Here is a 16,289-nt window from a genome sequence, read left to right as displayed (position 1 = left end):
GAAGAGCTGCATCTGCCACTTTAAGCTACGGCACTGTTGGCGGAGAGATGAGGGAGCCAGAGAGACCTGACATGAGATCCTTGCTTCACCTTACTGGCACCGCTGCCTATAAAACAGTGTGACAGATGCAGCAGCAGCCAGTAGTAAGTAACAGCAGAATAGCAGAGTGCAGAGAGCGCCGTGCTTTGCAGGGACTGTTCAGCAGGTTGCACAAGCTCTGCTTGCACCCTTATAGGGATGTGTGGTAAAACAAGCAATGTTCTCTAGTGTTCATTCTAGCACCCGCCATCTTTGAAAACCCATGCAGTTCCTCTTCCCTGCCTGGGGTGTCGCTGTCTGCTGTAGTGCTTCTAGCACAGTGTGGCGTGTATATCAGCACTGATATGCAAACCAGACCTGTGCTAGAAACACCACAACAGACAGCGACACCCCAGGCAGGGAATAGGAACTGCATGGGTTTTTAAAGATGCCGGGTGCTAGAATGAACACTATTCTCAATCAAATATCGTTGATTTACTGTTCAGAGACACCACATTGTGGATAACTGGATTGTCACTATGTTGCATCCAAATTTATATGGGTATCTTGTTGCTGAGGGCATGTGTAAGAAGGGGAAATAAGACAGTGTAAGTGTGCTTAGCTGGACAGCCCAAAATTCAAAGTTTGAGGTACCATGCTGAGGATATGACCACACCCCCTGGTGACAAAGCCTTCCCAGGGGTGTGATCCACCTGTGTGATTTAGTGACAAATTCAGTAGGTGTCATGGACAGGAGAAGTACAATGCTTGGGACAGAGGGGGAGGAGGTATCAGAGGAGGTGGGCAGTAGGGAAAACCCCCAAGAGAGGGATTTTCTGACCTCTCCTGCAATTCTGCAGTGGGTGCCATTGATGACAGTGGTGGCGGTGTTTCTCTCGCTGCCCATATTCCAAACATGACAACAATTCTGCATTATTAAATAAATTGCAACTCACATAGTGGGTGAAATGTAATGCTGCCTGAGTTCGGCTGCAGTGCGGAATGCTTGGCGAAATCTGATTTTTTAAAGGGGCAATCACTTACAAGGCTTGGTTTTGCATTGTAAATTATTGCCCCTTTAAAAAAATGTCAGAGTGTGGCTGGCATCCCACACTGCTGTTGAATAAGGGCAGCATTACACCCCACCCACTGTGTTGGATTGGAAGAAAAAGGGGTGGAAATAGAGTCACACTGCAGTATGCCACTGATAACTGATCTGATATTGCTGCTTATAAAAAAAGAAATGTTAGGAGTGCAATGGGTAGGTTGCTGCATCACAGTGCTAAAGTATTGGGTTTAATTCCTACAAAGGTATTATCTGTGTGGGGTTTGTATGTACTCCCATTTTATGTGGGGTTCCTCTCACAAACCAAAAACACATTGATAGGTCATTTGGCTTCTGACAAAATAAGGAACCCTAATGTGTATACATGTGTGCATGTGGTAGGGAATAGAGATTACAAGCTCCACTGGACCAAGGACTGATGTGAATGGCTAAATATTATCTGTGGCAACATATAAATAAGTGCATCCAATGCACAAAACGTGTTCCTTTGGCGGTTGGAGAAAATCTAGGGAGACCCTCGCTGCCTTGTGCGCATTGAGAAGCTCCCAATTCACTGCTTCTGGGTTCAGGCAGCCGCCAGGAATTAACCAACTGCCCGCAAAGCATCTGTCCCTCTACATCTCTCCCATGAGGAGACGGAACCTTAAAAACATCAGTTAGCGGTGGGGACAGGCTAGCTTTGTCTCCTAATAAGGACACCCCACTTTTCCCAAAAGGAGTTGTTAGAACTTTTTCTTTGCAGGTGCCAAAAAGTTTTTATCTTTATTTATTATTTCTATTTTCTATTCTTGTTTATAATTTTTTCATTTAATTAAATTTTTTTATTTTTATTTTTGTTTCCACCTTGGTCTTACACATAATTTTCTTATTATGAATAGCGCTCATATTTACCTATTAAAAAAGTGTTAATATACTGTGTATGTGTCTGTTCATTTATGTATGATGCGGCTACCTCTAAATATGCTCTGTACAGTGCTTTGTACACTTGGTATACATTATTGACCAAACAGCAAGAGGAAATGACGATAATTGATATACAGTATTTCCCAAATTAGATTGAGCCGTCACTATTTGTTATCAGTTGAAGCTGACAAGCAGAGCTCACATCCTAAATTAGAAATGGTTACAGAACAGTGCCCCAGCCACTAATAAGCAGGATGTGTCAATGGAAATATCTGATATGGAATCTCCCTGAGGAGGTGTACGAGGGCACCAGGCTCCGTAAATGGACAGATGGCTGCTTATTATACATCCACACTATAGTGTTACGTACAGTAGGATATACACTAAACATTATATTTGGCATGTCCTGTAACAGACAACAAGTGTTTAGTGAATTTTGGGCTCTAATAAAAAAGGCTAATTTGCTGTCTGTGACTTAAGATGATGCGTACACACTTAACGTTCCCCGGGACCTAACTAAATCGGCGGTGCCTTGAGAGAACGATATAGTCATAGACGCTGACCGATGTCAGTGATATCACCCACCCCCCCCCCCCCCCCCGCTCCGTACAATGCAGGCTCTGGTGATACAGTCAGATTGAGCTGCACCACTTGGTTCATCCTATAGGAAACCTCAACCTCATTTGATCTTTAGTTCTTTGTAAGGATATTCATTTGCATATCCCAAGCATGCGTAAATGGATCTACTTTCTTAGGGCGGGATGCACTAAAGTGAAAATGCAGTAAAAACCCATCAGATAAATGTAGTTCAATATGACATATGTGTATTTGAACCCTATTGGAATGTAATATAATATAATACATCTGTTATATAATGTATATGCAATGTTGCAATAAAAATATTATTTAAGAAAGAAAATGCCGTAAAAACCCAGTTTTCTGTGTTTTTACAGCATTTTCATATACTCTAAGGGCCAGATGTATCAAGCTTCAAAAAGTTTCAAAAAAGTGCTAAAATGGAGATTGATAAACAGCCAGCCAATCAGCTCCTAACTGCCATGTTACAGGCTGTGTTTGAAAAATGACTGGAACTATTAGCATGATAAAATAAATGGAGTCTCTTTAATATTGCAGATAAAGGAGAACTCTTTGTGCCATCTTCCAGTTACTTTGAAATCGTTTACCTGCACCCAGATAAGCCGGCAGTCATCCCATGTCGTGTGACGACCGCCTCGGCTAAAGTCTCCCTACACCGGGAGTTTCCAGCGGAGCTGATCAAGGCTGACGGCACAGACATCCTCTATGATGTGAAGAAAGGTTTTGTGTACCAGCACCCACGTGCCAACCAAAGCGGAGTGGTATATTGCCGAGCAGAGGCCAGGGGAGCACCCCAAATATCTATCAAATATCAATTACTCTACGTGGAAGGTATAAGAACAGCTTGGTCATTCTCTGCAACCATTTATGTCATTCTACTTCATGTCATTAGGAAAGGGTCGCACGTGTTCTATAGCTACCATATGCTCAGCCAGTGTAACATTACAGTGAATAGGACATGAGCCATCATAAAGTCCATTTGCTTCCCTTTGGGCTGTGTCCAGAGATTTCATATTGTTTAGGGATTGTGTTTTCATATGCTATTCCTTCACCCTATGCCAGGTGCATGGGGATAGAAGCAGTCCTGAGCAGCCATGCTTATTCCTAGGGAATACATGTCCTGATAGCAGGTAGGGCATGCCGCATACATCCAGTACTCGCCGTCTCTCCCTGAAGGGAGGCTCCTGAAAATAGTGTGGCTCTCCCGGCCTCCTGGAAGAATGTACAAGTCTCCAGGAGCTGTCTGCCACCTAGCCATCCACCTACCGGCAATGATGCAAATCTCCCAGCTAGAGGGCAGATTGTGGAATATTCCACTCCTAGAGTAAAAAACAACACACAGATGTTAATGAATGTTGTTTTTATTTTTAAGTGGATGTAGTGGAATTTTGGGCCAGATGTATTAAGCTACAAAAAAGTGATAGTGGAGAGTGATAAACAACCAGCCAATCAGCTACTACATGTCTTTCTTTCAAAGACAGCCTGCAACATGATAGGTCGTAGCTGATTGGCTAGCTGCTTATCAGTGTATCACTCTCCATTTTTTTGCTTTTTGAAGCTTGCTATATCTGGCCCATTAAGAGCACGTCTGCAGTGCCAGTGGCCATCTTGCCACAGCCTGAAGGAACTCGAGTGAGCATATTAGCACAAAAGAACACTGCAGATTCCTGATCAGAGATATATTGGTACATACCCTTATACTGAATGTGGACTTGTCTGCTTGTAGAACAAACTCCAAGATGTTATCTCTAATCCAGTCTATAATATAGTATTTATAAAGGTATTTACTATTTCATGGATATTAGCAGAATTAATTTGTAATGAAATACAATTTATTGTGCAGTATTATATTATTATAGTATAATTATAGTATATTTAATTTCTTTGTATGAACCATTATTATTATTATTATTATTATCATTTATATGGTGCCACAGGGCACATAAATGAGCAGAAAACAAATAATGAATGGCAGTACAATGCAAACCCAAAAGCACATAAGGGGAGAGGGCCCTGCTCATGAGAGCTTACATTCTAAAGGGGAGGGACAGACAGACAGGTTTTAAGGATATTCATGCTTGAACACATGTGACTTAATTAATACCACAGTCAATTTCATTTAACCGTCTGGGATCAAGCATGGATATTCTTAAAACCTGGACTGCAATGGCAAAATTTGGGAAAGTCAATAATGCATTATGTAAATACCACACAGGCAGTGTTTATGTACATGTCAGCTTTCCTAGGGCCAGATGTACTAAGCTTCAAAAGTGATAAAAGGGAGAGTGATAAACAGCCAGCCAATCAGCTCCTGCCTGCCATTTTAATGAAAGACAGAAATGAATTTAGGAAGAATAGTGAAATAAACCGAACTGACTGAATGGGAGCTGTAACAATTATTTCCATGACCCCATGATGTGCGTTCCTACTAGTCATGTAGTTTATGCTTGGCTACAGCGTGTAACCATATTACCATTATGTTTAGTTCCCAGTGGCCCCCCCTCTGCCACTATATCAGCTTCTGCCAACAAGGTTCGGAGTGGAGGCGACCTCAGCATATTCTGCACTGTCCTGGGAGAGCCAGATGTAGAAGTGGAATTTATGTGGATCTACCCTGGACAACAAGTAAGATGCTGATCATAGATGTGTATGGAAAGTTCCTGTCATGCACAAGTCATGTAATAATATTAGGTGCAGTGTTGGTGTGCTCTGGAGGTGGCTGATGAACACGCAATACAACATGGTGGGTATGGGTAAAAACTGGACCAAGACAACACCCCTAACCGGGGGGGGGGGGGGGGGGGGTGTCCGTCCGGGTGCTTCACGTGACAGCTGTCACCAGGGAAAGGAGGATGGGGAGAATAAAGCCTCCCTGTATGGTCGGGGCATATAGCAAAAACCGGAACGGTCCAGACCACACGGGGAGGCTGTAATTTCCCCTCCTCCTCTCTCTGGTTACAGCTGTCACAGGCACTGTGTTAGACTGTGTTCATGTCAACATTCGGGACATGAAAAACCTGTGAAAAACTCATGTCGCCCTTTTGATCAGGCCCGAATTAGGCCCACATAACAAATGCTAGTGCACCTAAGTGTCATATACAAAGCACCAGGATAGTTAAGCAATGCTGCACAATGGCACATTTCTGCAATACAAGTTTAAACAGGATGTGCAGCACAAGCGTTCTTGGACTTACAATACAGTTATATCTGTTTGATAGCACACACCCAAATGAATTCTGTCATCCATGACTATCCTTTCCACTCATTGTGTTCTGACCTCCGGTGACCCATCTTCCTTTCAAGCACAGGGGCCGCTGTGTTCCGGCTGCACATGAGAACCTGCAGTGGGAGAGTGTGAGATCCGCCTTGCTTTGTTGGTATTGGCAGAGAGGGGATTGATTATGGCTTTTATTTGTGATAATAACCAAGCTGAATTGGCCATTGCATGGTCAGGAGCTGGGCTGCATCCTGTAGCACGCTTTTCAGATGTACATTGCAGACTGAAGATGTATACTGCAGGCACTGCTAGTGCTAATGCTCTAGTATTAGCAGTTATGACAATGGGGCTCATTCAGACATGTTCCCTAGGCTGCCTATACTCGGTCAGTGTCGCCCCACGAAGGAACGTCCCCCCCGCGATGCCCGCTTCCCCTCGCTAGCAAGTGAGGGGATGTGTACGAGACCACACCCCCTCACCTGCGGCAGAAGGGGAGAGAAATTATTCGATGTCACCATCCATTAAATGATTTTTCTCTGCTTGTGTTAACTGACTTATTTCCACCACTGATCACCAAATCATGTGACGTCAATAAAAAGTCACCTAGAACACGCTGGAAACAACGGATAAAAAAGTAGAAATTATTTATAGATTCACTGGCCAGTGATAAGGACACACAATATAAAATGATAACAAATTCATTATTAGAGAAAATAATAAAAAATGTAATTAAACAGGATCGTTAATTAATATTTTGACACAATTCAGCATCCAAAAATAATTAGTGAATTAATCTCTACTTAATTATTTTTGGATGCTGAATTGTTTCACAATAGTAATTAACAATCCTGTTTATTTTTATTTTTTCTTATTTCCTCTACCAATGACTTTGTTATAATTGTATATTGTGTGTGTTCTTATCACTGGCCAGTGAATCTTAGTATAATAAATTATTTCGACTTTTTTTTTTAAATGGTTTCCAGTGCGTTCTATGGGCATTTCCTTATATAAACGCTGCTAGAACCTCCTGCGTACCTATACATATATAGTACATTTTAGATATTTGTACGCAGTAGTGTATATGGTCCACACCCCACATTTTTGTTAACTAGAAGACACTTTGTTTGTTGGGTAGAGCGCCGATATTTTTCTTCTTTTTATGTGATGTCAGCCGCCCACCTCAAGCAGGTATTGGCCCGCCTGCGTTCCCAGGGAAACGTCCAGCTCCAATACAACTCTGGGCTTTCCCCTGCAGGCACCCTCTGCACGTACCCCTCAAATTCAAAAACAGGGCCAATTTCAGACCTGTACGAACGGGTGTGAATTGGCCCAATATTCCTATGCTAAGGTAACAGTACACCTATTGCCTCTCATTCAAATGGAATATAGTTACCCCCGGGGCTTAACGTGGTCCACCTACAAATACAGGCGCTGGAACTCTATCCAACCATCCCCCCTCACTTTAACCCCTGGTTACCCCATACCCATATACTGTAGTGTCCAATGGATTTGAGGAGAATCTAGCAGCTCCCTCTGGTGGCCTACTTACTTTTGTTCACAAATCACAATTGTGACTGAAATAAATACGGTCACCCCCAATCTCATCTCACAATTTATTTATTAACAGTTTTTTTTATATAGCTCGGCATATTCTGTTGCGCTTTGCAACTGGAGACAGTGATCCATCATCACCCATCATGCACCAGTTCTAACGCTCATACTTGCACAATAACATCCTAAAGTGAAAAAAAAAAAAGAATAATTAAAAACGGTTTTGCAACCATAAAGCAGGTACAACCCCCCACCCTCTGCGCACGGCATGTTGGCGGCTCTTCTGCCCAGTATCCACGCCTGCTGCAGATACTGTGCAGTCACTGAGATGATAAAGGCTGACAGTGAGGAAACTATGCACTGGCAGGAAGGATTAGACCTGTTCTATTAGCACTAAAGTGAGTCACTTGTCATTCAGATATAGGACAGATCATCAGCACAGCTGCTCCAGATGTTGTTTAGAAGCTGCCAGGATTTTCTAATTATCTAGTTAGGACTGTCCTTGACAAGAACAAGCTGTATTTTGTACAAATAGAAAACTTCCAAAATGTGATGGAGCTGGAGAAAACGGGTCTCCATTACCACCTCACTCCCACGCACAAGATAAGCTAATGATGATAGCAATCAGCTTGGCATGTATCACACAAACATATTGTGATGTCACTTCTTCCGCCATTGCATGCTGTAGTTACATCATCACTCTGCCAACACTGTGGATGATTGCAGACAGCTGGCAAACTGCAGATACATTCCACACTCATGTGCCTAATGGCTACAAAGCTGTCTTAAGGTTCCCATGATGGTGAAAAAAAATAAAAAAAAACCAGGTCACCCCTGTAGGCTGACGTTTGTTTGCTGTATGTATCTGATAATGTCTGAGGCTGAAGAGAAGAGTTTTTAGAATTCTTAGAGGGAAAAAACAGAAATTGGAGTATACTGAGGCAGCCTGCTGTGACTCTCTCAGGAACCCTGGTTTTCACAGGACAGCCACCATTCCCCATCCCAAATCTATATCTCATAATCTTTTTAATCACACAAAAAAAAAAACAACGTCACTGGGAATTCATGTTAAACAGAATGGTTTAATAGACAACAAGCAAATGATTATGGTCAGTAATGAAAAAGCTATTAAATACATGGGTATAAAACACAAAAAAACATGGTTCCTAGTGAGACAGTGCTTTAGGCCACAAACATGGTTCCTAGTGAGTATGGGGGTATTGTCCCAAGCTTGCCGAGTTTGAGGTGAAAGTTCATACAATACTTGAAATGGCATATTACATTTCAGTTGTCTCCATGGTCTAAGCTTCCATACTGTCCAGCCCCTCATTGAAAACAGACATTTATTTTGCTATGAAAAGCAGATAAAACAATTATATTAAGAGATTGGTTTTAATTTACCTATCCATCAAACCAACCATGTTCTCTTATTACAATTTCAACAGTTGGTCTTATTGTATTTCATAGACCTTTGGCCTTGATATCCATCACTTTAGCTCTTTACATTAAAGAAGTAGAACATGTACTGGAACACCGTTTATTGGTGAAGCCTCACATACCTTCTCCCTAATGGGGCCTACACATGGGGCGATGTCAGGGTTTTTTCTAAGCGATTTCACTAGATCGCTTAGAAAATTCCCCTAAATCGCTCCGTGTGTAGGGGTGATAGCGATGTGCAACTATCGCCCCGCAATTAAGATCCAGCATTCTCACTGTAGACCACTGGCCCTGATAGATCGCTCAGCACAGGTTGGTATTTAATTGCAGATCAACTAGTGAATATCTCCCTCAGCAGCGAATACCATCGATTTTGACTAGACAGCCAGTGATCTAGTCAAAATATTCCTGCCTGGCAACTTTTTCATACTAGGCGGTATTATAGGGCGTTAACCTTGACAGCGATTTTTACTAACCTTCGAAGCAATTTTGACCATGAAGTCAAAATCACTTAAAAGGATCACTCTGTGTGTATACCCCTTATAGAATGCTTAAGTTTAAAAAGGTTTCTGAAATTAGATTAAAAAAAAATTATGGTACGATATTAAGTCGTGCGACATATAATCGCTTCGCATGCCATACACCCGATGCACACCGATGCAATGCGATTTTAAATTGTATAAGCCCCCTATACGATTTTTTATTGTGTAAGCACCCTAATTGGGGCTTACAATGTTAAATGCACCCCCACTATGAACGCCAACCCGAAGCATGGCGAGCGCAGCGGTACGCGTCCTCCGACCTTTTCATACCCCCACTATCCATGTCACCGTGGAGTTAATTTAATATAGTGTGGTGAGCGCAGCGAGCCACCGAGCCCGAAGCGTGGATGCGCAGCGATCCCCGCGAGGGGACGTTTATTACTTTACATGTATTCCGCGTCTGCTCGTCACGCTTCGGGCTGGGTGGCTCGCTGCGCTTGCCACACTATATAAAATCAACCCCACGCCGACGTGGATAGTGGGGGTATGAAAAGGTCGGAGGACGCGAACCGCCGCCCCTCGCGGGCTCGCTAAGCTTCGGGTTGGCGTTGATAGTGGGGGTGCTTTTAACATACTAAGCACCCATCACGGTTAATTATCTTATAGGGGGCACTTTTAAAATTGTATAAGCACCCTAATGGGTTTTTCAATGTTAAATCGCATACAATTGTATATGCGATACAATGGCATACGATGCGATGGTATACAATTTAAAATTGTATACCATCGTATGCCTTATGGTCTGCGATGCGATGGGCGCTGTGCTAGTACACAAGTACCATTTTTATTGTTAAAAACCGGTTATCGTTTTTATTGGCCACCACTTTGTTGTTTATTTGTATTGACTGTATAGCTGTTCCTTCAAATAAAGGAAATTCAAAGGGAGGGAAATAAAAACAGATTTTGCAATGGATGCAGCCAACTCCCTTGGGTAACCCATTTAGCCTTTATGCAGAAAGCAATAAGATTTTGGTTGTATTTACCTTTCCAAACTAGAAAGCCGTTCTAATCTTAAGAGCAAATATCTTGATATTAATTAGTGCACAACACATTCATAATTTAGGTCCATCATTATATATGAATAGCCATATTTTTATAACCAGGAAACAGTTTAATGTGTCTTTCATCTTTGTATATTTCTTTTTGAAACAGCATGGAAGGCCAGTTGACATTCAGGACTCCTGGAGGCTAATTAACCGCGGTATTGGACATACCACCAGAATCTCAAAGAGCATCATCACTGTGGAAGACTTTGAAACCATTGACGCTGGCTACTATATTTGTAAGGCACAGAATCTCCGAGGACAGACGACACTTGCTACCAGAGTAGATAGATTTTAAATGGTCCTTTCATTCCAGGCAAGAATGAGGTTTCACATGTATATATTACAAGAAAGAACGTTCCATTTCATCCAAGCAGCCCATGTGTACTACTGTAGATAAGACATACTCAGTCTTCCAGATAAGTGGGACATACTGACGTAGGAGGCCAGCTCATGGTTAAACATTCATAGGCCAGGTTTCCCTTTACAAATAATAAATCCTAATGATAGGAAATTCTGTATCCAAATACTTTATGTATAGTATTCCATTTAACCATGTTTCATATTAAAAAGCAAAATAAATACTTATTTTTCATTGTAGATCTATTTAGCTGTTGCTGGGCCAATGCACCACAAGGGTGTAGTGTTCTGGTTAAGGAAATGGCCTATTTAACTTAAACTGTTACATTGTGTCTCCTAATTGCAATTTAATATGTATTTTCTGCACCTTAATACAAGAATCAGACTTCCCTGTATAATGACTGTTTCATCTCCCACTTGCTGGAATCTGTCTGCTAGTGTCATCAGATTTCGGTTTTGCTTGCAAATATTGGCTGACGTAATCTGAAGAAATGGGGATGGGTGATGTTGGGTAACAAGATAATGTTAAGATCAAAAAATTAACAAACTCCTCCTTTACAACAGTATGGGGGTCCAACAGTTGGAATCCTGACTGCTGGTACACCGACAGTGGGGCGAGCACAAGAAAAGACCCTTGTGGACCCCCACAAGGGAGAATAGCCCCTATAAGTTGGGATCCCAACTGTCAGTCTTTTAACAGTCGCGATTCCGACATCTGTATAAAGACCGGTGGAATCCCAACTGTCGGAAGGTAATCCGGCACCACATTACACTGTAATAAGTGACAAAGGAGTGTGTTCTGGCAGTCTGGTACCACGAGTATACGGACACTGCATGGAAGCAGCTATTATTACATAGCAGCACCTATGTAGGCAGGTCTCTGTCAGACTTTTTAAGTCATCCTGATTCGTCATGGTTGTTCTGCTTATAGAATGGAATCTACCGCCTATCACACACAATGCCTTTCCTTTACTAAACTGTTCCACATTCCTTGTCTAGAACAAAGGAATTGCTCTTTCTGTGTCTGCATAAGAATCAGGCGTAGTTTGGTTACCCATGGATATTGTATTAAGGGCCTGATTCAGAGTTTATCGCAAATGTAAAATCTTTCTTTAATAGGCAAAACTATGCTGCACTGCAGGTGGGGCAGATGTAACATGGGTACTTACTGTATGTACTATCTGGGCTCCCATGTTAAATGCACCCCATTTTTTCCTACCCCTACTATCCATCCACGCATGGAGTTGATTTTATATAGTGTGGTGAGCGCGAGCCCCCGAGGGAACGCAGTCTCATAAGAAAAATGGGAGCCCAGATATTACATAAGTACCGTAACATGTGCAGAGAGCATTACATTTGGGTGGGGTGTGTTCAAACAGAAATCTAAATTGCATCCAGTATTTATCCTGCACAGAAACAACTCCCCAACTCTAACTCTCTCCACGTTACATTTGCCCCACCTGCAGTGCACATGGTTTTGCCCATTTGAGAAAAATGTTGCTTCTGCGATCAACTCTGAATCAGGCACTTGGATTGTTGGAGCTAATTTGCCATATTCTTACATGTTATTTGCTACTATATATAATAATAATAAAAAAAAAATATATATATATATATATATATATATATATATATATATATAAGAAAAATGCAGCATCTCCATTCATTTCCCTCCCCTTTTAATGGTATAGACATTGCTTTTAGGAATGTAACCTTTGTGGCCAGCCACAGCAACAGTGTCTCCCATAGGCTTTAAGTAGTATGTATCAGATGTACTTAAGAGAATGTGTACTTTAACAGAGCAAATAGAAATACGAATTTTGATTTTATCCATAGACTATAGTTCAACTACATTAACTTTCACGCAACATATACACAAAGTGTTATAATAATATTCTGTAACACTGCATAACTTCATATATAAAGGCTGAATGCGTTTGTATCAAGAGGTCATTGTGATATTCTCTCTGTGCATGGATGCAGACCGTAAACAACTGTGCAAGTCGAATCCTTTTCTCTCTGTAGGGCGATGCGTTCCACTGAATTACATTCAGAAAAAGGTTATATACAGTACACACATATAGACCCTATGTATCACAGATAAAGATATTCATACAGGCTGGCCACAAATCTTCCACCTAGGTACAAAAGCTCCAATGTTCATGTTTTTATCATAATAAACAGAATCCTCATAGGAGGGCCTCGCAGAGATCTAACATTTCATCATCCTAGAAACGCATCAAAACTCAGTTTGACTGAAGCATATTAAAATCCTTTTCTTCACCTCTGTGATGTTGGAAACCACTGGATGGCGCCCGACTGAGAAATTCAAGAGTTTCTTCATTTGAGCGCGCACAGCTACCAGCGCTGATATTACTATTATGTTGTGTCATTTGGAGGGCTGGTAACTAGTAGATAATCTTCAGTCCATTACTGAGTGATTACAAATAACCTCTACAGCGGTCTACATACATAAAACATGCATTTATCATTTTCTCTAAAGAGTCCTAAGTCGGCACCTGTAAATGACAAAGCAAGAATAACAAAAATGATTTGAGAAATGAAAAAAAAACAAAAAAAAAAACAGATCACATCTAAACAAAATCAAATAGAAAAATCACCACCTGGGTGTATGAGCTGTAGACCCTGCCCAAGTACCTGCAGATATTAGTACACAATCACTACCATGTAAAAAGAGTGAAAGGACTGGAGGGAACCAACCGTATTGGAGTGATGACAAAATTTAAATCATGCTTTAAAAAACACATTCAAATATTCTAATCATAATTAGTGTATATTGCAGAACATGGGCGCATCATATTAGAGAATAACGTAAAAAGCCTATTAAAACCCTCCCCTTCCGGAGCCTGACCCTCCCTGGCATACTTCTGCTCAGGATTCTGGCACCGGTCTGGCTATGGCCAGCATTCCATCCATCGGGAGGCCAACTACAGCCTGGTTACTGGAAACTTCTAGTTTCAAAATCTCTCTCTCGCGATCTATGTCAAACAAGATATTAGAGGGTGTGAATGTGAACTGAATGATGTCACTCTGATTAACAGAATAATGTAAAAATATCACAATTCAAAAACAACATAAAGCTTATACAATGTACATTTTTTGATATATACATTTAAAATTGCATTTTTTAATGGCTGTCTGTAAAATACAGATTCCATAATGAGTACAGTCGTTCTTATATACATGTATAAGCAAGTGTGTATGCTTGCAGATATCGGCTGCTGCGGGGATCGTACTGTGTGTACAGGCCTTTAGGAATAGGAGAAAAGAGGTGCCCACAATCTGTGTACTTCAGTCTCAGGAAAGGGTTCTATAAGGGCCAGATAACAAAACACTTATAGACTAGTGAGTGCAGGGCATGAGTATACCAACACCCCACGGAAGCGGCTATTATATACATAGCGGCTCCCAGGTAGGCAGGTCCTGCCAGAGCTTGTTTGCTGCTTGGTTGAGATCACTTGGAATTTTCATTAAAATAATATATTTACAGCCGACAGCATATAAAACTGAGGCGAGCTCTGACAAATGTGCATAAATATATATTTCTACATTGGTGATGAAACCAAATTATGCCCCTGCTGTACTGTAGGACATAATGGATACTTACCACGTGTGTCACAACGGGAATGTCACACGTGTTACCCCAACAAACCGTTTTGAAACTGTAGTGTTACACATAGTGTGTGTACGGAAGAGAAGCATTAACCAGCTATTTTTGTGAAATTAATTCAACGTGACGTTCTCAGAGAAGACCCATAATTAGGACGCCTAGATATAACAAGCGGATTCCACAAACATATCATCTATGCATGGTAACACAATCACAACTCCTATTATTACAGAGACCCGATTATGCGCTTGCTAATGTCGGTTCATTACAAGAACATAAACAGATCGCAGAGACAGAATTTTTTTTTTCCAACCACACATTTCGGTTTATTTGCATTACACACCATGGAATGGCTGTGTATGCGGTTAACCCAATACAAATAGGCTTAGTAAATCGAATTACTGTAAGTTGACCCTTAACTGTGGCCCCATAGAGACTTCTTGTACAATTAAGTTTTACCCATAGAACATCTTAAGTGATATTTCTTATCGGGGGCGTAACTAGACCTGTTTGGGCCCCATAGCAAAATTTTGAAAGGGCCCCCTGGCACTCTGCCAGAATTGGGGGGTTGGTTGGTTTGGGGTCAAAATAGTAGATGAGGAGGGATAGGACAGAGTAGATGGCAGGACCAGTGACAGGCTGGATACTGGTGAAGATTACACAAGGGTGAGGATTAAGGTTATGTGGTGGGCAGTTACCTGACAGTGGAGGGAAGGGGGGGCAGGGTGACATACACTGGGATAGTGGGGGGCATTGGGCTGGGGACAAGGGATGGCATAACTTACTTGGCGATTGCTTGTATGCCCATGCACATTACCGCTGCTCCTGATTGAATCTCCTCCATGCTCCGTGCTGCTGGGGGTGGGGTTGAACTGCCAAGTCATATCCCCCTGCTGGGTCTGAGCACTGTACCTGGCAAAGCAGAGTCTGAGGGGGGGAGTGGTTCACCCATGCTCTGCGCCGGGATTCATCATAAGTACCAGGGAAGCCACAAGACATCCCCCCTTCTGGGTCTGAGGATTAGCGCTGCAGCCGGCAGGGGCTGGGTCCAGCAGGGGATCCGCCATGCTCAGTTCAGGGATTCATGATAAGTGCTGGGGGAGGGGGGAGCCGCCATAGCAGTGGTATCCCCTGCACCCTCTATAGTTAAGCCACTGCTTCTTATTAAGGAGCATACACCTGTTTTGCAGCACTTTATAAAGTTGAATATATAAGATCTGCATGACATAAGTATTTAGACCCTCTGTAGAGATCTATTGCATTTATGTAAAAGTTGAAATAAGGGTTTGGCTATAAATGGTTTAACATATTTCTCCATCCTGCTATTAACAATGCAGGCTTTTCGTCCCTGACTCACTGTAACAGGAGAACCTCTTCTCATTACCATCTAGCCATGAGACAGTCCATATGGAATAGTACAGTCTGTAATGTCACCAATAATCTATACATTTGTTGTGCGGAGAGCCCAGCTCATACTATGTAAGGTCAATCACAATGTTATAGAGGCGGAACCTGTTCTCAGTGACATCGGTGTATCATCATAATTAGAAGACAATCAGGCTCAACACCCAGGACCATTAAACCATGGTTGCCTACCCATAATAGCAATCTCCCTCTCTCCCTCATTATTCTAGCAATCTCCCTCATTTCACCTAGCCCACATTACACGGTTACATTTTTGGGGTAAAAAAGGAATGAGAGACAGATACATTTACATTGAATCATCAGCACCATTTCCTAGCACTTTACCAAGTATAGTAGCTCTTAATAACTGCTTTGGGGATCATCTACATTTTAATATAAGTCATTTTAAAAGATTCCTCTCAGATGTAGCAGTAAACATGGAATTGTTATGGAATCCCGGCGGTCAAAATCCCGACAAGGGGGAAGTGGATTGCACCCCCCCCCCTTGTGGTCTCGCTGC

General features: G+C 41.9%; 1 protein-coding gene across 1 annotated transcript in view; it reads left to right on the top strand.

Annotated features, from left to right (window-relative positions):
* PDGFRL (platelet derived growth factor receptor like) overlaps positions 1–10,974 on the top strand; it is an 85,107-nt gene extending 74,133 nt beyond the window's left edge. Inside the window, exons 4-6 of the mRNA XM_083169609.1 lie at positions 3,122–3,415; positions 5,070–5,209; positions 10,484–10,974. Of these exons, the coding sequence (XP_083025735.1) occupies positions 3,122–3,415; positions 5,070–5,209; positions 10,484–10,672 (623 nt within the window). The 3' untranslated portion in view covers positions 10,673–10,974. The remainder of the gene's footprint in view (positions 1–3,121; positions 3,416–5,069; positions 5,210–10,483) is intronic.
* The last annotated feature ends 5,315 nt before the right edge of the window (positions 10,975–16,289 follow it).

The sequence above is a fragment of the Crinia signifera genome, chromosome 1 (assembly GCF_055691185.1).
Source record: "Crinia signifera chromosome 1, ASM5569118v1, whole genome shotgun sequence".
NCBI classification, from domain to species: Eukaryota; Metazoa; Chordata; class Amphibia; order Anura; family Myobatrachidae; genus Crinia; species Crinia signifera.
The sequence above is the reverse complement of the archived record's forward strand: the minus strand, read 5'-3'. Positions and strand labels throughout refer to the sequence as shown.